The following is a 23,839-nucleotide window of genomic DNA, read 5'->3' on the forward strand; positions in this document are numbered from 1 at the left end:
GTGGGAGTCTACTGTCAGCTGAACCACCTCCACATCTGGCACAACTTCCTCTGCCCCGACTTTCCCTCCTCCCCAGCTCCTGCATTGCAGGCAGCATCACCCCACCTTGCATAAATCACTGGCCCCCTCTTCTGGGTCACTGCCCTTGTCCCCTACCTCCCCCACACTCTACAGAGCCCTTCCAGTCCCTGACACTCAGTGTTCAGGGGGAGGGGCAAGCATGGCCAGGGTAGGGTGCACCAGAGGAGGGATTACAGGTCCTTGCATGGTGGGTCCTCTCAGTTCTTGGTATCTCTGGATGCTCCACCACTGTGACCAACAGTCTGGGGGTGGTGCTGTTAAAAGACTGGGTCTGTTTGCCATAGGATCATGCTGATCCCTTAATTGTGGATGAGCAGGCTGACCTACTGCATTTTATCAAGACCTGGGTGGGCCAGATGCAGCTCTGCCTGCTAACCTAGTCAGATTTGGCAGGGGGAGTTGCTGTGGACCACCAGAGTTCATTTTCCATCACCAGGAAACCCTTTGGAGCAGGAGTAGAAGGCTTGTATCTGGTGTTGGGTCAGACAGGTTAAGGACCCTGCTTCCCAACAGCTTCCCAAACTGAGGTGGTCTCCAGCATAGTGCTGGAGAATTTTGGCATCCATGCCAAAATCCATGCTCTGGGCCCAGTTTAGGATTTCATCATGGGCTGTCTCAAGTGGTTATCTGCCTGACACATGGAAGAGTGGGATACACCCTTGATTTGGCCTTTGCTCCAAATAGGGAGGTGTGGTGGTCTAGAAATATGGGCAGAGATTGCCCCTCTGTTATAGTCTGACTACTTCCTGGTGAAGTTTGTATTTGCAGCAACTATTCCCATCTGCAAGAGGGCAGGAAGTTCAGATGGTCTATCTATCCTTGGAGGCTAATCTAGCTAATATGTTTGGGAAATGGCCTCACTGCTCTGTGTATGTAAATGGAAGTCTAATTATTAATCCATCTCACACTTTATTTTGATAATCACTTAGAAAATCCTTCAGACTTATTGTAAAATATTTTATTGATAACTGCAGCAGGCATTCTAAACCATTTTTCATTAATTAACAAAATGACAATATTTTAGAGGAGCCACTGATTGTAAAATATATAACAGGCAAAGGGAGTATTCTTCAAAGCTTTGGGATAATACATTTTGCCTTGACAAGCAGGTTCACTCACATAAATAAGTCAGGGTGCATGTTTTTTTATTAGATCACCAAAGTATGCAGTTATGGTTTTCAATTTGTTGTTCAGAAAGTTTTGTTCTATTTCAACTTTTCCTCCTGGCCCAGCTAAGGAAGCTACCTAAAAAGTAAAAAGAAAGAAAAACAACAACTGTTAAATAACTCAAAATGTGACACCAAGATGGTAATAGATTCAGAACCTTAAAAGCCCTAAACATCCTCAGCCTTGTATACCTGAAGGGGTGTCTCTATCCCCATCATTTATCCTGGACACTGAGGTCCAGCTCTGAGAGTCTTCTGGCAGTTCCTTCACTGCGAGGTTACAGGGAACTGGGCAGAGGGCCTTCTCAGTAGTCACCCCCACCCTGCAGAATACCCTCCCATCAGATGTTAAGGAGATAAACATCTATCTGACTTTTAGAAGACAACTGAAAGCATCCCTGTTCAGGGAAGTTTTTAATGCCTGATATCTTACTGTGTTTCATGTTTGAATTTGCTAGAAGCAGCCCAGAGTGGCTGGGGGAACCCAGTCAGATGGGTGGCATACAAATAACAAGTTATCATTATCATTGTTAGTAGAAGTAGTAGTATAAGCGGGAAGGCTTATCTAGCCCAACCTGTTTCAGAAAACCCACTACCACAGGATCCTTGATAGGTGACTATGAGCCTCTGCTGGGGAAATAATCAAGCCTATAAGAAGTTGAAATAAATGCTACCTGTTCCATACATAGGGACAGCTAGGAAGGCATAGCTAAGGAGCTCTATTCATTGATAAGGCCTTGGTGTGTGGGGAAACAGGTTTCTTTTTGTTCAAAAGTGGGGGACACTTTGGGGCAAGCAAGGCCTGTACAAAGAGGTTATGTTCCATTCAAACTAGAATGCACCCAGTCTGCTGACACTTGGGAATACAGGAAGCTCAGGCTTATACTGTGTCAGTCTATAGATCCATCTAGCTCAGCATTGTCTACACTGACTGGCAGCGGCTGTTCAGGGTTTCAGAGAGTGTTCTCTCCCAGCCCTGCCTGTAGATGCTGTGGATGGGGCCTGGGAGCTTCTGAATGCAAAGCAGATGCTTTACCAGTGACCTATAGCCCCCTTTAGTAGCAAAAAGAGGGTGATAAGTCTTTTAAACTGGCATCTTTAAACCGACTACCTGTATTATGTGGTACCTGTATTAATGCCAATTCCATCACCAATTGGCCACATTCACATGTCACTGTGAAGCACAAACCATAGCTTATCATGCATACAAAGATCACGCCTACTACCCTGCTCCCTGGTATGGTTAGGTGAAAGCAAATCACATTCTTCGCCTAGTGCTACATCCAAATCAGGGACAAACCAGATCATTTGGGAGTGAAACAAACCTACAAAAACTGTTTCAAACGAAACACAAACCAGAATGATGGTTTGTTTTCTCCCAACACTCAGAGGGAGAAGGAAAGCAGCTGTGATTCATTTGTGCATTGCAAACCACGTGACATGTGAATGTGGGTAATGCCTCCTCCCATGGCTGTATTTGGATAGAATATCAATTCATGACATGCCAGCATAAGCAGTTAAGTAGTAAAAGAATAAACTGGAAGGAAGCATATCTGATTGAATATAAACCCTCCCAGTGACAAACCTACGTTTACTAAAATCCTCTCATTTCCCAGTGCTACTTCCTGAGCTCCTTGCTAGGTAAGGGAGAATCTTGTCTGTGGTACAGTGATTCATTAAGGAATTACTAACTTATCTTGACTCCCCAAAATATCTCAGCAGTTTCCATTTTTGCTTATGTACAAATGACTGGAGTCATGATCTACTTGTGTGGACTAGTTATATTACTGCAAGTGGATTTCTCTAAAGTTCATTGAACCCTGAGAGTTAAGGGGAAAAACTGGATTACACAAGATCCTCAATACAATTTAACTGCTTCTGGAAACTGCATTTACTCAGTTCCTGTCCTATGCGCACTTGTTTGTTAAAACACATGTGCATGTAGGCAGCACAGCAGGCTTTTAGGGAGAAACAGATTGGATTATATTTAAGAGATGCAACTCTCAAAAATAAAAATAAACATTCTTAGAGAAAATGAATTTCTGTTCACCCCATCAATTAAAAGAAGGAGGGATCGTCATTCAAATATATGTCGCTTCCAGTTGCCAGCTGCTTATGGCTAGGTGCTACATGGCAATTTTCAAAATGGTCTGGAGGAGACCCTCATCTCAAAGCCTCAGATGGACAATGTGTGTCCTGTAAAGCTCAATGGGACCTTCTCACAAATTTGAGCATCTGTATGTGAAATGCCCATATTTGCTGCACGGCCTGGGCTGTGCCTAATGGAATAAATTTCACAACTCTTTCTGTTCTCAGTGTACATGTTCTCTATCTGCAGCACATGGAGATGTACAGTTCCAGAGTGCCTGCCTATAGACTACTGAACCCAGTCAAACTTGTTTGCGATTATCTCCAATGGTTTGAATTTGAGTTAACATATCTGAAAAAGGAAAAACAAACACACACAAATCTTCCTGCTTCCTAGGATAGAATTGGATGTGGAAGCTGTGTGGATATTTGAAAGGGATATCCGTTATGCTTGTGCAAATAATGCTATCAGTGATGAGATCTGTGTAGTCTCTGCAGCAAAGATTACTTAGGAAAAGCATATCTGAGCATCCCAAACTTGACAGGTCCCTCACCACAAAGATGCCATCCTATGCACATTTACCTGTGATTACATCCCGCTAACTTGACACACCTGCCCATTTGGGACCATCTTCCTATTTGATTGTACAAGCTATTACTGACATTTTTAAGTTTTGCTTTTTCATGTGCTACCAGTTTTTATCTCTGTTAACATTAGCAAGATCTGACATTTTTGGAACCTTTTGAAATTTTGGAATCTGCAATATCTCAGCAGACCTTTATGTAAACTTGGGAAAAGGCTCATGATCCTGAGAGAATAAGTATCTGCTTTTCTCTACGTACTTTGTTATTGCAACAAACCTAGAACTGCAACTGAAGAACAGACAATGGCTTAGATTGTAAGCCCAAACGATCAGCTTCTAGAAAGATCAGTTCCAGAAATGACAGCACACTGGGAATAGTGGTCTGGATGTGTGTGTGCAAACATACATACAATGAACTTTTAACAAAAGTCTGTCCTATTCCAGGGTAGGTGTGTACATCCATATAAATTGCCTTTGAAGTTGTACTTTTTACTGCAAGTTGCTATTAAGTCCCCATCATGAGCAAACATAATAATGTCTAATTAACAAACACCACAAAAACAACATTTGTTGACCTAGTTTACCTTCACTTTGCTTTTGTGGTTCTGAGCTTTTTAAACAAAAATACTTTCATGCCAAGCAAGTATCCCACAACCTGAAAACTCTGTCCTGAAAAGTGTATAAAGAAAGCCAGCAGCAAACACCAAACAGTTCATTCTTTGCTCAGTTTAAAAGCACAGCATGCATAATTTACTTATGCTATCTGTATCTTTTTGGTATGACTGCTCCCTCTAGAGGAAGTAGAAAGAAACTGACAATAATTCAAGTTTGATCACCTCTGCCCCTTCAGGCCGTGTTTATATATATCTTCAACGTTTTAAGGCTGGATTTGGTTATTAACTGCTTATATTAAACTTTGTGGGGGTTTGTACATTGCTACATCTACAGCAATGTAAATGTTGTAAGAAAACTGAAAATGCAAAGTAATGGTGCCCAAACTTTTGAAGTGTGATGGCAGACCCCAGTACAAGGTAGTGTAACAGGTATGGTTCAGGATCTCTGATGTGCAGCCTGCAAGCCTTTCGTTGCTAGCCATGCTTGTAGACATTCCTAAAACAAGGTTTTAATGCTAAACGACCAGGGCTTGGGAACACCCTTAACCATTATTAGAATGCTTAGATGTCAAAAATCCAATTTCCAACTTTTAAATAATTACTAGAATTGGAAAAGTTGCAGCTGCACCAGCCCAGTACAGCAAAACATTTAGTGATGGTCTTTGCCCAAAAAAATACACCTGGTCCAGCTTTCTGAGTTTTTTGCTCGGCATCAACTAGTATCTAGGGTTACATTGCCTCAGAACAAAGAGATTCTATTTTTATAGTCATTAACAGACCTAGCCCCTATGGACTGGCCTAACCCTTTAAAAATGCTATCTAAGCTAGCGGTCCTTGCTAACTTTTTGTGTACTCACTGATTTAAATTATGTTTTTCTTTCTGTCTGCTCTGCCACTCAATCTCACAGAGTGACCTCAGTTTCTAGCACAGAATGATAACACTATCCATACTGTCTCTGCTGTTCAACCTCTACCATGTTTCCCTTTGGTCCTTTCCGCCCAAACTTCTAAGGTTATTGAATGTCAAAGAGCCTACTTTTTTTTACAACAAAAATACATATTTAGCATTCTAGGACCCGTAGCCCTCTAGGTGTTGGACTCCAACTCCCGTCAGCTCCACTCTGTAATGGGCAAGGTCGGGAATGATTGGAGATGTAGAGGCCACCTGATTCCCCATCCTTGTTATACAGGGAGAAAGCTTGACAACAATAATATTCAATCTTACACATTCTACATAGGCTCTCAGTCCTCCTTACAACAAACGTGTAAGGTAGGTCAGTGTTATTGCCATATTGTAGATGGAGGTGGGAAGAAATGGAAGGTGAAAGACAGAGACTTGACTTAAGCCTATTGGGCAGAGGTGAAATGTCTGTTCGCAGCTCAGGGGCAGAAGTCAGTCAGCAGAAGCCTTGCATAAGGACTTTCACTTGTGCAACAGGGCTTTCCCCACCTCTGCCCCCCAAAATGGCTTGAGTAGGTGTGGGGAGAGTCCTCAAAACAGTGTGTGTGTGGGGGGGGGATCATTCCTTTTGGCAAGCTGCAAATGCGCAACACTGAATTGCACCCTACGTCTCTAGAATAGCAACTGTACCAGCGCTACCCCTGAACCTGCAAATTAAAACTTACCTGATCTATGTTAGCATTACGAGGAAGAAAGTACACAATCTTGCTGGTAATCTTTTGCGACAGCTTGAAAATTTCAAATGTACAGATGTGTTAAGGAAGAAAAAGCAAATACGCTTTCAATGGGGATGGCTCTTTTAGTAAGACAGTCCCCATAGGTAACACACATTCTTCCACAGGTATATACAGAAGACCATGAGTGATATTCTGATCAGGGCCCTAGTCTACACAAGCAGCAGGATGAGGTAGCAGAGTGGATTGTACCACTTCAGAATGCAAGATAGGTACAGTGGTACCTCGGGTTAAGTACCGTAGGTTCTGGCGTATTAGACGACCCCCCAAATTGGCAGCTGCAATTTGGGGGTTCGTCTTATAAGCCTAGTCGCCTAATACACTGGGCAGCTCCGTGTTGGGAGAAAGCCGCCTGGCGTGGAGCGGACTCCGCTCCGCCCATACCCGGCGTATGAAACGACCCCCGACTCTTTAACCCCTTTTCCGGGGTTAAAAAGTCGTCTTATACACCGGAATCTACGCTACTTTATTTGTTCCGGAGGTCCGTTCTTAACCTGAAACTGTTCTTAACCTGAAGCAACACTTTAGCTAATGGGGCCTCCTGCTGCTGCTGCGCCGCCGGAGCACGATTTCTGTTCTCATCCTGAAGCAAAGTTCTCAACCTGAAGCACTATTTCTGGGTTAGCGGAGTCTGTAACCTGAAGCGTATGTAACCCGAGGTACCACTGTATAGTTTTTAAATATCTAGTAAAAAGCAAAACACAACTATTTGCAAGTATAAAAATGAAAACAAAGCATTAACAAATCAGCAAGAAGTATTGTTCAGATTAGCCTTCTTCTTGCTATGCTAATTTTCAATTTAGAGCTGTTATTCACTTTCAAAAACGTGTCTCCCCCTACCTCTTGCAGTTTAAGTGGTATATTCCATGCAACCACTTTAGGTCTCTCCAACCTAATTCCCAGCTTCTCTGCTGCATGTACTGACCATACCCAAACTACTTGTCTAATGTTGTCTGATGTTGTTCAGATGCCTGATGATCGTCTTCCAAAGCAACTACTCTATTCCCAACTTAAGAATGATAATGCTGGTGGACAGCAAAAGAGGTTTAAAGATTATCTCAAGGTAAATCCTTAAAAATGTAGTATAAACACCAACAACTGGTGACAACGAGCCCGCCAACTGGAGAGTAAAGGTAAAGGTACCCCTGCCCGTACGGGCCAGTCGTGTTCGACTCTAGGGTTGTGCGCCCATCTCACTTAAGAGGCCGGGGGCCAGCGCTGTCCGGAGACACTTCCGGGTTACGTGGCCAGCGTGACGAAGCTGCTCTGGCGAGCCAGCACCAGCACAGCACACGGAAACGCCGTTTACCTTCCCGCTATAAAGCGGTACCTATTTATCTACTTGCACTTAGGAGTGCTTTCGAACTGCTAGGTGGTCAGGAGCTGGGACCGAAAGACGGGAGCTCACCCCGCCGCGGGGATTCAAACCGCCGACCATGCGATCGGCAAGCCCTAGGCGCTGAGGTTTTACCCACAGTGCCACCCGCGTCCCTGTTCAACTGGAGAATAGCCTCTACCAAAGGCAACATGGACTTTGAAGAAGCATGAACTCAGGCCGAAAGGGAGAAACGTTTGGCAAATCATCTTCACAGTGATTTAACTCTCACCCAGAAACCTATGTCCTCACTGTGGAAAGATGTGCAAATCCAGAATCAATCTCCACAGTCACTTACAGACAAACTGCTAAGACCATTTTCGGCTACGAGTGATTGCCAAGAAAAAAGAAGGTTTTTCTCCAGAGACAGAACTGTTTCTAACCCTCACTCATACCATATGGACAACAGATCTGAAAGGATGATCACGATGAATTTGGGAACCTGAAACTGCCCTTTACACTAGGTCCTCAATGTGGGAATTAGTTACTGAATCATCTAGGACACATGTAATGTCATCCTATAAGAACTCAGAAATGTTAACCCGGAAGGAATTACTAGATTTAGTAGGTGATCTCGCCACAGGACCAAGAGTGAGATTTGATAAGTATCTGATTCTTTACAGCCCTAGGAGTCTATGAACCAATTTAACACCTTTTGTCTAACAGACAGTCAAAACTAAGAACAAGGAACTGTCAAAATGTGGTGGTGTTTTTTTTTTAAAGCAACTACAGAAATTCCCCAGATTACGCAAGAATTTATGCCAACTCAAACAAAACCTCTTCAACAAAAGAAATCTGGTTGTCAGCATTATAAAGGCAACATCCTAATTAGGACCAATTCTGAAAAGAAAGTTACTTTTTAAAATAAATAAATAGTATTCATATAATAAACATAGGGGTGTGTGAAAAAACCCAGCTTGTCTGGAAGCTTATTTATGATGTAATTGTCCACATCTCTTGTTAGTCAAGAGTACCCAAATCTCTCCTGAGAGAAACAGCAATGAACATTTGATTTACAAGAATCAGTTTGCAACACTGTCATCAGCTGCTTTGAAGAAGGACATCACCAATCATTCAACAGTACAAAAATCTTAACTCATGACACTGGAATTCCTATCCAAGTTGTGTCATGAAAAAGAAAACCCCCACAATAGAACTTAAGCTTAATATAAGCAACTTGAAACTAAGACTACAATTTTCAGATCATCTGAGCCCCTTGCAACTACAAAGTAAGGGGGAAGGACCCTGTTCTCTGGAAATAATTCTTTGGGAGGAAGGGTGGGGTATTAATTTAATGTATAAGATGAAATGATATATGGCAGAAAGCATAATATGTGATATGCGGTCGCCCTGTAAGAAAAAACAGCATTTGTTTTACTTTTGTGGAACAAGTGACTTGAAAAAGGATATCCATCGGGAGAAATCATACTCTGAACATCAAAGATTTCTGCAGCAGCATATTCAGGGCCACCCCACGGAGGGCTCAGAAACACAACATCTGCTTTTAAACTGGATGCTAGCTTCATGAAGTCTCCACAGATGAACTCTATTTTATCTGCTACTCCATAGACTTCTGCGTTGTTGAGAGCAAGACTGATCTTCACAGGATCGATATCGATTGCGATTACTAAAAAGAACGAACAAGGTATTTTTTTAAAACACAGGTTTTTCTAAAAAAATTCAATCAGTCATGTACAGTATGTTGAAAAGCAAGGAAGCAGTGGGAATTAGTATTTGTGCCACATAAACAACCAATTGCCTAAGCTGGAATAACACCACTATATTTTCTCTGCATTTGTATAATTTTTTTGGCCGGTGTATATTGTGTAACTCTAAACTAATCTGATAATGGTTTAATTTTTCTAAGCAAGCAAAGCGTAAGGCTGAACTCAGATCGTCATGGAAAAAAAGACTCCATCTCTTGGAGGATCTCACTAGTGAAAGCAGGAAAGGCACTTCTGCAGATTCCTCCCTCCTCTTACATCCACACAGTAGAGGGTGGAGGCAGTATCCAACACTTCCAAGACAACGTGGAAAGTGACACTGGGAACTGGAGGGAAGAATTTAGCCAATTGCAAAGACTAGATCTGTCCCCTAGTAAGAATCTTTAGCTTTAACTAGAACACACACATACACAATCTCTCTCTCTATATACCTACCACAACGCTAGCATTATTAATGCGCACACAGTGGAGAAGAGAAAAGAAGCAAACAGAAATGTTTACCTTTTTTCCCTGCCAAGGCAAACTGAATAGCGTTTCCTCCTACGCCACAGAATGCATCTGCTATTAAGTCAGAGTTGAAGGACTGGCTTACACGATCCGCAATATGCTCTGCAATCTTCTCAGGCGTAACAGAAAACCATCCCTCTAATGGAAGAAAGCAGTAGTCATATTTCTGTACTTATAAAGGACAAGCTTGAACATAAAAATCAGTGAAGTATATAGCTCACACATGCACAATCATCATTTAGCAACCGAAGTATCAAGTGATGATCTACATGTGTAGAATGGTCTATTACAGAACTTGCCAATCACTTCAAAACAAAGTAGCTTCCAATCACTATATTCAGCTCTATCATTACTATTTACCTCTGTCTAACTGAATTCCTTCATCAAATCGAGAGAACAGTCTATACCGCTGTGCCCAGTATTTAGCCAACTCGGGATCAGCAACTATTTCAGGAGGCAGGGGTTGCCCACACCTGTTTGTCATCTTCGGTATTATCTTGATTTTCCTCTTGTTTGTAGTTTTTACTTCACCTAAACCAAAGAAAACCATACTGTGCAATTAGCTCATTTCTCTTAAATGGATTTAGGAACACAAAGAAAAATCTAAACTACTTTTATTACTCATTTCAGTTCAATTTATGCATTGCTTCAGAGAGCCAGGAGGAGTCCCAAAGTGATTACAGGGACAACAGCATGCAAAATATAACATACAATAAAATCCATTAAACTGAAATAAATATTAGTGTAATTGTTCACTTCAGCTGCTGATATTGCAACAGGGAAACAAAAAAGCCACAGAGATCTGCTTTATTGCTGCATCTACTGTAGTAATCAAATGTGAAATTCCCTACAAATTTATTCACTGGGAATAAGAAATAAAAAAATAAAAAATAAAGTAGCAAAAGAAGCATCTGAAAACATACAAACACATTCCAACAAAAATTAGTACAATGAAAACCAAAACATTCTTTTCTCCCACAGAGATTTCAGAAATTTAAGAGAACACAGAAATTCTCTTAAACCAACCAACAAAACCTTTTACGCAAAACTCCCCCTAACACCTATGTTGCTTATCCTATAACATTTATTGAGAAAGAAACTGTTCATTGGACCAAGAAGATCTCTACTATAGGTTGGAACTGCTCTCTTGTAAAGCAAACTCACAGAAGCAGGCAGAGTTCCATGCTCCCCCATCAGCCTGCTACATTTATTTCCAGCAGAAGTTGTTGCTAGCTGGATTTTTATTCAAAGGAGTAGCTGGTGAAGTAGCACTCTGTTCATCGCCAAACAATCCCTCTTGCAAATAAAAAGGGGATTAATTTTGGTTTTTTAAGGCTTTGGGGGCTTATCAACAGTTTCCCATTCATACACACAGACACACACACACACTTTTTAAAGCTTTTACTCAGAATTATCACATACCTTCTGCTTCCACCTGCAAGTAGTCCGGAATATCCACAGGAACTAACTCTCTTCCTGAAGGATGTGCATCTTCTCTTCCTGCCTCTTCCTTAGGCTCCTGGAACTTCCAGTCACTTGTTGCTACTACCAGATTTTCTTTGCCTTTTCCCTCAGCGCTGTTTCCTCCACGCTTACCAGAATCTGAACTGGAGAACGGCAGGTCACTTTTGGGAGAATCCAAATTATTTTGTGAGCCAGCAATGTTTTCCTGTTCCTCTGAATCACTACTGGAAGAAGGAGGGTGAACTCTGTCTTGAGACATCTCTTCCGCAGGCTCATTCACTTGTTTCAAGAAGCTTTCTACCTAGGAAGACCATGTATTACAGAACCACATTTCAAACAATTGCAGAAATGTGACTTGCTACTGAAGGGAGATTATCACTACTTCAGCAGTCTAAGTAAAAGGAGAAAGTCGTCAACAGAATCCTACAAAGGAACACTACGTTTTGGCATTTGGGAGCATTCACCTCACAGGCTTGTAGACTCCCCCCACCCCCAGGAAGGGCTCTTCCTCCACTCCACCACTGCTTACTGTGATATCCAAGTTGCTTAAAAAATATGGCTCAGCCTTAATCCTGATAGTTTCTTGTTATGTCTACAATGAACCTTGATGTAAGCGGACAATGCCATTGCAGAGAGAAACAAGCTGTTTTATCTGTGTAAACTGGTCCTTGGGTACATTGTGTTGCAGTTTCTTTCACTGCACATATGCAAACCAACGAAAATATTAGGATGGACATGCAGTGCAGTCATCACATGACGCACCACCACATCAGATGACCTTGGCAGCTGCAGGGTATCTACAGTGGTGCCCCGCAAGACGAAATTAATTCGTTCCGCAATTTTTGTCGTCTAGCGAATTTTTCGTCTTGCGAATCACGAAATCCCATAGGAATGCATTGAAAATCAATTAATGCGTTTCTATGGTCAAAAAAAGTCCAAACAAAGCCAAATTTGGTACAACAACAGTTTATTAACTGCTCTTTAAAGTCACACATACTGTAAAGAGCAGTTCAAAAATTTAAGGGAAAATAAATTAACTTTATAAACAAAACATGTCTTTGTTTTTAGTCGAAGAAAAAAAAGTCGCGAGACGTTTTCGTCTTGCGAAGCAAGCCCATAGGGGAAATTCGTCTTGCGAGGCAAATCGAAAACGGAAAAACCTTTCGTCTAGCGAGTTTTTTGTCTTGCGAGGCATTCGTCTTGCGAGGTACCACTGTATATGTAGGGAGCTTCTGATATGGTAAAATCTCAGTTCCTGTATATGCCCCGGGAACAATCCCAGATGGTATAATGGGGCTGCGTCCTTCCTAAACATTGAAGTCTCTTCTTAAGATACAGTCCTTACTAGACTAATATGAATTTAATTACTTATATAATCTAGTATACAGTAAGAAACCTACTTTCTTTCTCTCACTAGCAACTAAGAGCATTCTAAATTATGAACACAATCTTGCACTATTTTTAAGAGCCAACAGACACACAGGTTTTAACATCAGAATCCCAAGTTCAAGACTATTAATATACCATATACAATACTGACCTTAATCAAAATGCTGCTCTTTTTAACTGCCCCTGTCTCAGGTTCTTCTGTAAAAAATATATGTTTCCTTTTGGTCTTGACTGTTCTGTGCATGTCCAAGAATTTTGATTTAAACTTCATATTTTTATTGAGATGACTCACTCTTCTTTCACTGAAGTCAGGAATGTCTCCGTATCTGGAGAAAACAGAATAAAAGTTAAAAACAACCTTTTCAGTGAGGGGGGAGAAGTTTTGCTCAGCTTCATAGTATGTTTATTAGCTGTGCCTTCTTCAACTGAAGGCCCCCTTTAAGCATGCCAACATTGCCACATAAATAGGCCTAAAAAATTAATGGAGTCACAGCAGTAAACTTTGCTTTTATACATACTGTGATACATTTATAGCTTACTAAAAGGCTTTAATGCATTTTGTACGAATATATCTTGTGTTGAATCACGCAAGTATTTAAATAAGGCCTGGGGAACCTTCAAGCCTCCTAGCTAATTCGGCCCATCAAGTCTCCCCATTTGGTCTGCAATGACATTTCAGCCAAGCCATGCCCACATGCCCTATACCTGATGTCATATATAATGTTGGGGGTGGGACAGGTTTAAATCCGGCTCAGCTGAAAGGTGATTTGCAGGCAAAGTTTATGCAAAGTACTGCAAGTATAAGTGCTTTGAAAGGAGCTTAGAGTCCTTTTCAAATCACTCCAGAAGACCTTGATCAGATGACTGAAAGGGACTTAGCAACAGTGACCAAAGTGCTATCTTGTGCAGTACTTTGAAAGGGGTTTCTCCAGAGGGTACTGAGTAGCACTTTGCAAAGCACTCTGCAAGACATATGGAGGGCATAAATGTCACCCAACATCAATGTGAAGCCAAGTGATTGACAAGTAAGCTACCAAACATTGCCTGCCCAGGGCAAGGGAGATCATGATCTGGCCCACTGGCCAGATCCAGTTTTCTACCTTTGATCTAAATGGTCTTAGGTTGTGGGGTTTTTTGTAATTATGAACAAGTCTAAGTATCCGTCATTTGTGACAACTTTAGTATATCAAGAAGATGCAGGAAGTGAACACCCATAGTATTTCAACAGCAACCTAGGAAAAGGACATATTCTACGCATAAAACCAGCAACCATCAGCAGCGTCACTTTTAGGAAGGGATGGGGAACCTTTGGCCTGATGGCCAAATGTGGACCTCCAGAATTCTCTATCTGGAGTTTCCAAGTCACACCTCTCACTGACCCTGCTCTGCCTGCTCCTGAAGTGCTTTTGCATCTTACTTGCTTGAATGGATACAGGTGTGTAGAAACCTCTAGATTTTGCATGGGTTGAATGTAGCCTACTGTACAAAGGCAAGAGCCACACCTCTTGCTCCACCCACTTTTTGCCAACCACTGGCATGCAGCCCCTGGCAGGTTGCCTAAGAGGCAAGGTGGTCCTCAGGCTGAAATGGTTCCTCACCCCTGCTTTAAGGAAACCATTAGAACACTTATTACTTTTGTCCTCTGCCATGTTTGAGTCCCAAAAGACAGCAAATCTTTTCTGAATCAGCCTGGGAATGTTCTTCAGCATCCAATTCATGGCTAGAAAGAAACAAAAATATTTGTCACTACAGTTCACAGTAACTTGAGACAAAACAGCTGCCTATTTTGACTTCAAATGAAGGGTAAGTTGATTTCTAAATGATTATAAAGCAACTGAGCAAAAGAAACAAGTGTTCACTGAATTCAAATAATGACTTTTATCACTTGTTTACAAGGTCAGAAATTCGCAAAGCCGGGTTCCCCAATGATGCCTAATAAATGCCTTCTCAGCATTACCCGAAGTTTTGCGCCCAATATTGTTTCAAACTGAGACTTAGGGTCTTCAGTGAGACTGCCATAAAGGCTTTTGGCTTGAAAGGTAAAAAGTAACTGTACAAAACCATTAGTCTGGCTATCTCTACCAGGAAGGGAGGGGACAACCTTGGACTCAGAGAACTCATAGAATCTTAGAGTTGGAAGGGACCCAAGGGTCACCTAGTCCAACCCCTTGCAATGCAGGAATCTCAGCTAAAGCATCCATGACAGATGGCCACCCAACCTCTGCTTAAAAACCTCCAAGGAAGGAGAGTCCACCACCTCTTGTGGGAGTCTGTTCCACTGCCGAACAGCTCTTACTGTCAGAAAGCTTTTCTGAATGTTTAGTCGGAATCTCCTTTCTTGTAACTTGAAGCCATTGGTTCGAGTCCTACTCTCCAGTGCAGGAGAAAACAAGTATGCTCCCTCTTCCATGTGACAACCCTTAAGATATCTGGAGATGGCTAGCATATCTCCTCTCAGTCTCTTCTTTTCCAGGCTAAACAAGCCCAGCTCCTTCAAGTGCTCCTCATAAGGCTTCGTTTCCAGACCCTTGATCATCTTGGTTGCCCTCCTCTATACACGTTCCAGCTTGTCAACATCATTCTTAAATTGTGGTGCCCAGAACTGGACACAAGTATTCCAGGTGTGGTCTGACCAAGGCAGAATAGAGTGGTACTATTACTTCCCTGGATCTGGACACTATACTTCTGTTGATGCAGCCTAGAATAGCGCTAGCTTTTTTTGCTGCTCCAAAGGCCACTGTCCGTGGCCTTTGGCCCATTTTCAAACATACAAGTAATCTGTTCAAACCTCTGGCAAGAGCAACGCGTCTGTCTATCAGCAGCCTGCTGAGTAGCAAGGAAGGGCAGGGAAAAGACAGAGAAGTGAGAGCAAAAACGGAGAAGAGAAGGAAATGCCTGGCCATGCTGGCTTTGGCACCTTCCAACACTGACATGTGATTCCCGACAGAAAAAGGCTGCAGACCCCTGTTCTAAACTATAGTGAGTTATTCTTCAATAGAAATAGACCCAAGAGAACAGCCTTATATTTCACAGAATATTCAAATCACTAGTAATAACATGAAAGCAGCAACATTTTAAAAAAGGCAATATGGCAGCAGCCAGTAAGGGTTAATAAGTACAGTCATACCTTAGTTTTCGAACAGCTTAGTTCTCGAACATTTTGGTTCCCGAATGCCACAAACCCAGAAGTGACTGTTCCGGTTTGCAAACTATTTTTGGAAGCTGAACATCCGAAGGGGCTTCTGCAGCTTCTGATTGGCTGTAGGATCTTCCTGCAGCCAATCAGAAGCTGCACTTTGGTTTCTAAATGTTTTGGAAGCCGAACGGACTTCTGGAACAGATTCTGTTCGACTTCCAAGGTACGACTGTACACTAAATCATATAGGCACCCAAATGTGAATGGGAGAAGTGAAAGATATGATAGATAACCTGCCTCCTCTTTAATCTGACTTGTTTGCGTTCAGGTGGCTCATCATCATCACCATCATCACCGTCACTGTTACTGTGCGATCCCCTACCTCCTGTGGCATCTGAACAAGATCTAGATGACCCCTGTGAAACTAAGAAGGAAAAGGGGGGGGGAGAGAAAGCATTGCTTTGATACACTGGTGGGGAATTTGTTTGCCGCTAGGTTTTGAAGACTCCATCAGCTCCATCGTTCATGGACAATAGTCAGGGATGATGGGACTTGAAATCTAACAACATCTGGAAGGCCAAAAGTTCCTCATCCCTGCGTTAATGAATTTTATTTGTTTGTTTGCTTAATTTGTATCCCACCAATGGTGCTCAAGATGGCCAACAATAATACAAAACACAGCAAAATATAATAAAATACAATAAAACAGCAATCTTCAAGCAGTCATTCATTTCCTGTATGAGGAAAGCAACTTCAATCAAAAATTTTACATTTTCACCAAATTCACAGTGGAAATACTATTTTCCAGTTGCTTTTCATTAGGAACCCAACTGCACTCATCAATCTATCTGGTGTTGAGACAAAACTGTTGGCTGTGCATTTGGCGAAACAAATCAATCTACCATCAATCTGAAAGCCTCTGCTTCATTGAGTATCTGATCTAGGCATTTAAAATTCAAAACTATCAGAAAGCCATTCTTTCAGAGCCTCTTTCCAAACAACAGTATAACAAAGTCCAAGTAGCCAGCTCTGAATTGAAAACATCAGCATCTCAGGAATGTTCGGATTTCTGAAATACTGACAGGGCTGGGAGGTGCCTGGGCACTGCAGTATGTTCTGATAGCACCTCAAATTGGTAGAAATGCCTAGCAAGAAAACCAAACATTTCTGTGGAAAGATCAGAGGAATTGTGGATAGAATATTAGGGGTGTTTCAGAGAAGCAAGGTTGGGCTTTGTCTTAAGTGAAGATTGAACAATAGTTTCCCTTTAGAATGACAAATGCATGTGGATGGAACACACACACCCTTTGCCCCTTTACCACCTCACAGACCATTACCTGTACATCTTGCAAAATGGAACCAATCACTCTATTAGATTAATATTTTCAAAGTGAGACATCTGGGTGCTAAATAACCTTTGAAACCCAAGACCACAATATGGATGTGAGGCTCACTTTGTAAACAATATTCTAAAGACCATTCACATTTTGCAAATGACTCTTCTGGGCCCAAAACATATCCCTTTTGAGAAGAAATGCCTAATCCCTACCTGCCCTGGAAATGATAGGTAGAATTCCAGGCTGCAGAAGTAGCTGCTTATGCACACTTATTTATTCTCTACTGGATTCAGTGCAGGAATGTAGTAGACAGACAATATCTCTGAGCTGGCACTGGAAGCGAGTTGAGAATGTAAGCTGGAGCGGAGCACTTCTACACAAACACTGTCTACACCAATGTTCTGCATTTCTGCTGGCTGCTTTGTTTCCAGCTCCCCTGCACTATTTTCCAGGTCACTATTATGTGTGGTGTCAACTGAGAGCACAGGGAGAGGGTCTTTTTATACCTGTGTTCCAAAGCAGTCTAGGATGCTTGAAAGACAAAGTGTTCAGCTCTAGACACAAAGTCTTCGATGTGTCATCTACACTCCTTCAGCTGAGAATGTAAGTTGAAGGATTGGGGGAAAGGGGAGGGAAAGGGAAACAGGATTACAAAGAATGGGGAATAAAACATCCAAAATAATACAGCTTTTATATGTGCCACTCAATGGAGAAATGCACAGTACGGAATATGGGATGGCTGCAAGGGAATTTCTTTCCTAGCTTTTGCAAACACAGGGTCTTATGCCTCCTGGGAAAGTGAACTTAGTATACCAACCTGGCTTGTCTGAACATCCATTTTCAGAAGACGCATTACTTTCTCTTGTTCCCTCATCACATTTCACAGTCTGAGCAGTATCACAAGGACAACACCTCTCAATGCTTGTTATGCTCAGTCCTCTCTGACCATTACAATCATCCGCATTTTCCAATTTGATCCGTTCTGTTTCTTCAGAGTTTAGATTTATTTTACTAATTTCAGGAAGAATGTCACTATTACAGTGATTATCATTTGGAGAAGGATTTTCCTTGCAGCTGGCACTGGACGCGAGTTGAGAATGTAAGCTGGAGCATAGCACTTCTACACAAACACTGTCTACACCAATGTTCTGCATTTCTGCTGGCTGCTTGGTTTCCAGATCCCCTGCACTATTTTGCAGGTCACTATTATGTGTGGTGTCAACAGTCCAACCTTGACTTGCCCAGTAGTGAAACTGTTGCCAGTAATACCAGTATAGTTCATTATAGTGCTGCTCCCACTTTTCCTTTACTTCAGGATTATTCCAAGGCTCAGTAATAGACAAAAGTTCAAAATTTTTCTCTTGCCAACTTTGCCACAGAAGTCCTTCTCCATACTCACTCCAATACTTTTCCCATTTTTCTTTCATATGAAACTCATCAAGTAAAAGCTCTCCATTTTCACAGCTCTTGTCATTCTCGGATCCCTTTTTAATTGAAGAGTGATCATCGGAAAGAGAGAGGTCATCTTCATCATGATCTTCTTTCAATGATTCCTGCATTTCTGTGAAAATATCTCTTTGCAGCGTTTTCTTTTTCTTCATCTTCTTCTTCTTCTTCACTTTCTTACTTTTCTTACTAATATTCTCAAGTGCCTGAAATTCAGCATGAAAAAGCATAAATGCAATTTTATGTACTTTGTTCAACAGATTCTGATTCAACATGGTTACCTAGTTAATTTATTTCACAAATTTTCATGGTATAGCTTGGTTGTAACCCAGCCAGAAAATCACAAATGACACATCTACCCAGCTCTACAATTCTATGATTCTACGCCATAATCTTCAACTGCTGTCTTATTTGGTGTGCTCTTAGATTAACAGCCAAGAATGCATTTGCTTTCCAATCTTTTATTTCCAACTCAACTTTTCTTTTGTCACACTTCTTAAAAGCCCATTTTCCCTATTCCTTCTCTCATTTAACTTTGGTTTTTAATTTTAGAGCCAGGAAGAAAAAGAAATGTATTCCTGAAAATTCTTTTGTGGGGTTTGTTAATGCAAAGTACTAAATTTACTTTACATTCCAATAACTTTAAATAGCACAAAGGAACAGAAAGTGCATTGGGTTTTATTACCAATGTCTTATGGGCTGCTGCATTGCCAAATTGAACAGGTAAGCCCATGCGTTTCATGAGTTCAGCCTCTGAATCGAGTTCAACGTCTTCCACTCCAGAAGCATGACTGTTAGATAAATCAGCAGTCCCAATGGAATTATGCTTGTCTTTTTCTTCATCCTCGGTGGTTACTTGATCTTCCCCTGTAAACCACAACACCAAGTTACAAAGTTGTATTTTCATTCTTACTTTTGTCAGTCGTAGATTTCTGATGCAGAAGAATTACAATACCAAATTATTTTTTCCAACAAGCATCATTTCAAAAGAGTACACCAAGTTCCTTAGGAAAAATGATTAATTTCCCTTAAAGCGAATTGCGTTAGATGTTTATTGAAGTTTGAGAAGATGCTCTTTTGAAAATACCAAATGTAAGTGAACAATTGACTCAAATGTATATTCAGTGATTGATTCCATGCTTAGATAAACTCTGTTAGTCCAAAGCTAAAGTTCCCAAAATGCTTGAATTTAAATAAAATATTAAAAGCACGATTTCCTACTGCAGACACTTTTTCTTCCTACAGGCACAAATACAAGGGGGGGGGGGGAGAACCAGAGGATCTCACAGTCACGAAGACTAGATACCAAAGGCACACAACTGTCTATATGAGAACCCAGCTGCAAAACATTTCAAGCCTGAAATTCTATTTAATGCAAAACTATGTAACAAAGCAGGCAGCTGGCAGCCATACCATGTTTCCCTAGTCCATGTCCCTGTTTGTGAAATGTTATTTCCATGTGAGGTTCTCAGGCACCTATTCTCATGTCCTCCTTATTCTCCCATGCCTTTTACAAATATCAGCTAAATTATTTTTAGCCTGTTCTTATTGCTGCTATGTTCTCTTCTGCTGCTTTGCTCTTGTTACCAACTTGCTGTTTTTATCATTTAACTTTTGTAGGGGTTGCAATGCTGCCCTGAATACTATCAGGGCAGCACTACAATCACTACAAAAAATCATTGACGGGTGGAGTATGAATTGTATAGTAAGCTAACTAAAATGAATAATTATTTGTGGAACCAGTCAAGAAACCTAAACAGAATTCACATGCAGCAGTTTGTACAGCAGTTTCTTGGGATGGGGTGAAAGCAGGGAAGGGGCACTGCTGAGATGCCCTACCAACTGGTTGTTGATCAGTCTCCTACTGTTTTATGGCCGAGGGCTTTTACGTTGGAGTTCTGAGATTAAATTGTTTTCAGGTACTGATGTAACCATCTAATAAAAATCACTAGAATCAGGCTATGAGATATTGGATAGCCTTGGGTAGAAGTGCTTAGCAGTGATTTGAATCCATGTTTATTCACATATATGTGTAACACTAAGAGTGGAATTTTGTGCATGTTCACTCAGAAGTAAGTTAATCTAGGCTCACTCCCAGGTTGATGTGTATGTAGTTCATAAGTAATACTACATTGGTTCACTTACCTAAAGACACCCTATCTTGCCGATTCTCAAGCAGATTTCATATGTGGTTTGGAACAATATATTTACTCAAGCAAAACTACTGTTGTAACACTTTCCATATATACATTCTCTTTACTTTTCCAAAAGTCTTCACCTACATTTTCTTATATGGAAAAATCTGTATCTTAGCGTTGGGTTGATAAATTAATAGCAGGAATACAACTATAATTTGTTAATTCAAGTTTCTCTACCTTAGAGGTGTGCAAACAACTTATTTTGCAATGCACACAATGTTAATTCAACATTGTGAACATATCTTACCTATACTGTCACCTTCATCTTTGACATAAAAGCCCTTCAAGCCTAGTTTGTAAAGTTTTCGATCCCTAGGGAATAAAATAAAAATACATGTCACTGTTAAGGCCATCAATGAAATATGGAAGTAAAATAGCAGATGACAAAGAAAGCATGCAAAAAAGGCCATCTTTACACAACATGCTATAATTTTAGTTTTCCTGAAACTAGTCATCATGTACAACAAAGAGTTTTGAGGCACCTTAAAGACTAACGAATTTATTTCTTGGGCTACATTCCATTTCATCAAATGTATGAAATGTTGTCCCAAGGTGTAGACAGCCCAACTCTCTTTGGCATATTCTTCTTTCTGTTACTCTCATATGCCTTCAGCTTGACTGAAAATAGTGTGTATTTCCATTCAAGAAGGGAGGGACGCGGGTGGCGCTGTGGGTAAAACCTCAGCGCCTAGGACTTGCCGATCGCATGGTCGGCAGTTCGAATCCCCGCGACAGGGTGAGCTCCCGCTGCTCGGTCCCAGCGCCTGCCAACCTAGCAGTTCGAAAGCACCCCCGGGTGCAAGTAGATAAATAGGGACCGCTTACTAGCGGGAAGGTAAACGGTGTTTCCGTGTGTGCTGCGCTGGCTCACCAGAGCAGCTTTGTCACGCTGGCCACGTGACCTGGAAGTGTCTGCGGACAGTGCTGGCTCCCGGCCTCTAGAGTGAGATGAGCGCACAACCCTAGAGTCTGTCAAGACTGGCCCATACGGGCAGGGGTACCTTTACCTTTACCTTTTACCATTCAAGAAGTGGCAGGGGTCTGTTCAACCTGGCACGTCTCCATGCCAAGACAAAAAATGCAACAGGTTCTTATCCACAAGAAGTGGTTTGTAGATAATGCAACCTTGACAGCACAAGGAAACTGCAGAGACTCATCAACCCCCAGCCTACTCATCAACCCCAAGCCTACATGGAGTTTGGCCTCACCATCAGCCTGACAAAGACCAACATCCTGTTTTATGGAAGTGAATCATGGGTAGCTTACACCCGCCAGGAGTGACACCTCAATGCCTTCCATATGTGCTGCGTCAGGAAGGTTTGGGGCACCACATGGCAGGGCAGAGTCTCAAACAAAGATGTTTTCTCCCAAGCTCACATTCCCAACATGTTTGCACTTCTGTCTCTGCGGCATCTATGCTGGCTTGCTCATGTACACAGAATGGAAGATGGCAGAATCCCCAAGGATGTGCTCTACGGAGAGGCAACAGGCCTGTTGACAGACCAACTCTAAATTACAAAGATGCTGCAAACGTGACATGAAGGCTGGCAACATTAACCCCGTAGTATGGGAATCCTTTCCAGACAATCACGGTGCCTGGAGACGGACAGTCAGGTGCATCCACACCAGTGACCAATGGAGGAATGTCCACTGGGAAGAACACAGAGAGAAGAAACACCATGGTGCACTTGGAACAACAAAACCAGACGGCCTAATCTGCAACAAAACATGCCTGTTCCATATCAGTCTCTACAGCCAAAGCAGGTGCTGCAACTCTCCAAAAGTTTGACTTTACCCCCAAAGACACACACTTCCATTGTATCCTGAGACAGACAAATGCCAACAACATGAGAAGTCTAACACATAGCAGCTTTACCTTACTTTACTTGGGGGGGGGCACCCCTTGCATTTCACCCCACTGTTAGCTAGCAAAAGTGTGGCAGAACCTCATAATTACTAAAATCCAGGCTAAATTAGCTGAACTTCGAACCCCACTAAAGTACATGAGACTTAGTTGTGACTAACATGTCCCATCTATTTCAGTGGTACTTGAAGTTCAACTAACATAGGAACAGGATTTCCCAAAGTTGTGGTACACATACCCCTGGGGGTATCAATGGGTGCATGACTCCCCCCTCACCCACTTCACTGTGATGTTTTTTGGGCTGCAGAAAACAATTCAAGGATAAAACAGTATTATTAACCCCTGCCCCTCTATATATCTCCACTTGTGAAGATCTTTGCAGCAGTAAAGATTACGCTCTCCAAAGCGGCATGTTATCGTTCTAAGTTTGGTGGGAAACAGTGAACTGGTGGATCTAACCCATTGTCATCATCATCATCATCACCACCAGGTTGCTACTACTCAGAAGCCGCGGGAATTCAAAAGGACACTCCTCGGCGCCACTTCTCCCGCAATTAAGCCGCCTCGGATCCCTGTCAGAGAACTAGGCGGGAAATAAACAAGCAAGCAAAAAAAGCGAGTGAGACCTTCTGGGTGGCCGCTCACACCGGCTCCCCCCCCCCCGACTCCACGACCCCCCCCGACTCACTCCACGAAGGCTCGCGTGCACAGGCAGAGGATGTCGCTTCCTGCCTCCGCCTCTCCTTCGCCCCGCAGCGTGAGCAGCAGCTCGGCCACCACCAGGGTCTGCGGCACCTCGCGCAACATGCCGCCACTTCTGCCCCTCGAAAGGACTCGAGGCAAGCAAGGGCTCCGAACCCCGCGGGAGAAACAGCGTGGCGGACCCACACGCGGACGGGTATTTCCGGCGGAAGTGCGCCTTCTCGAGTGTTGCACCCTGTAAGAGTCCGGCGGGGGGGGGAAGGCGATGGCGCGCGGGGCGGCTTTGTGCCCCTGAGGAGCAGAGCGAATTTGCTTGGCGAGGCTGGAAGGAGGGGGGGGACCCCTCCCTGTTCTGCGGACATTTGAACTACAATTACAATAAAATATTTTGTGCTGTTTCAACCGTGCAGTTGTTTTGTGCTGTTGCCAGGTGTTCTCGAGGCCGGTTTACCCCTCCCTCTCCGCCTCC

At 42.3% G+C, this 23,839-nt stretch overlaps 1 protein-coding gene across 2 annotated transcripts; it reads right to left on the reverse strand.

Annotated features, from left to right (window-relative positions):
* Window positions 1–1,024: 1,024 nt before the first annotated feature.
* Window positions 1,025–23,839, reverse strand: TGS1 (trimethylguanosine synthase 1). Of its 2 annotated transcripts, XM_083517893.1 has the most exons (13): window positions 23,357–23,839; window positions 21,052–21,116; window positions 19,292–19,473; window positions 17,978–18,812; window positions 16,121–16,247; window positions 14,321–14,407; window positions 12,839–13,013; window positions 11,257–11,599; window positions 10,195–10,365; window positions 9,829–9,972; window positions 9,012–9,230; window positions 6,160–6,236; window positions 1,025–1,326 (listed from the first exon to the last, which is right to left on the reverse strand). In XM_083517893.1, exons 1-13 carry the CDS (start codon window positions 23,473–23,475, stop codon window positions 1,210–1,212), a joined length of 2,661 nt encoding a protein of 886 aa, XP_083374019.1. In that variant the 5' UTR covers window positions 23,476–23,839; the 3' UTR covers window positions 1,025–1,209. The 2 variants fall into 2 exon arrangements, with proteins under 2 accessions (XP_083374019.1, XP_083374018.1); XM_083517892.1 differs by lacking the exon at window positions 23,357–23,839 and having other exon boundaries at window positions 21,052–21,346.

The sequence above is a fragment of the Podarcis liolepis genome, assembly GCF_965112155.1.
Source record: "Podarcis liolepis genome assembly, chromosome: 8".
In the NCBI taxonomy this organism is placed as follows: domain Eukaryota; kingdom Metazoa; phylum Chordata; class Lepidosauria; order Squamata; family Lacertidae; genus Podarcis; species Podarcis liolepis.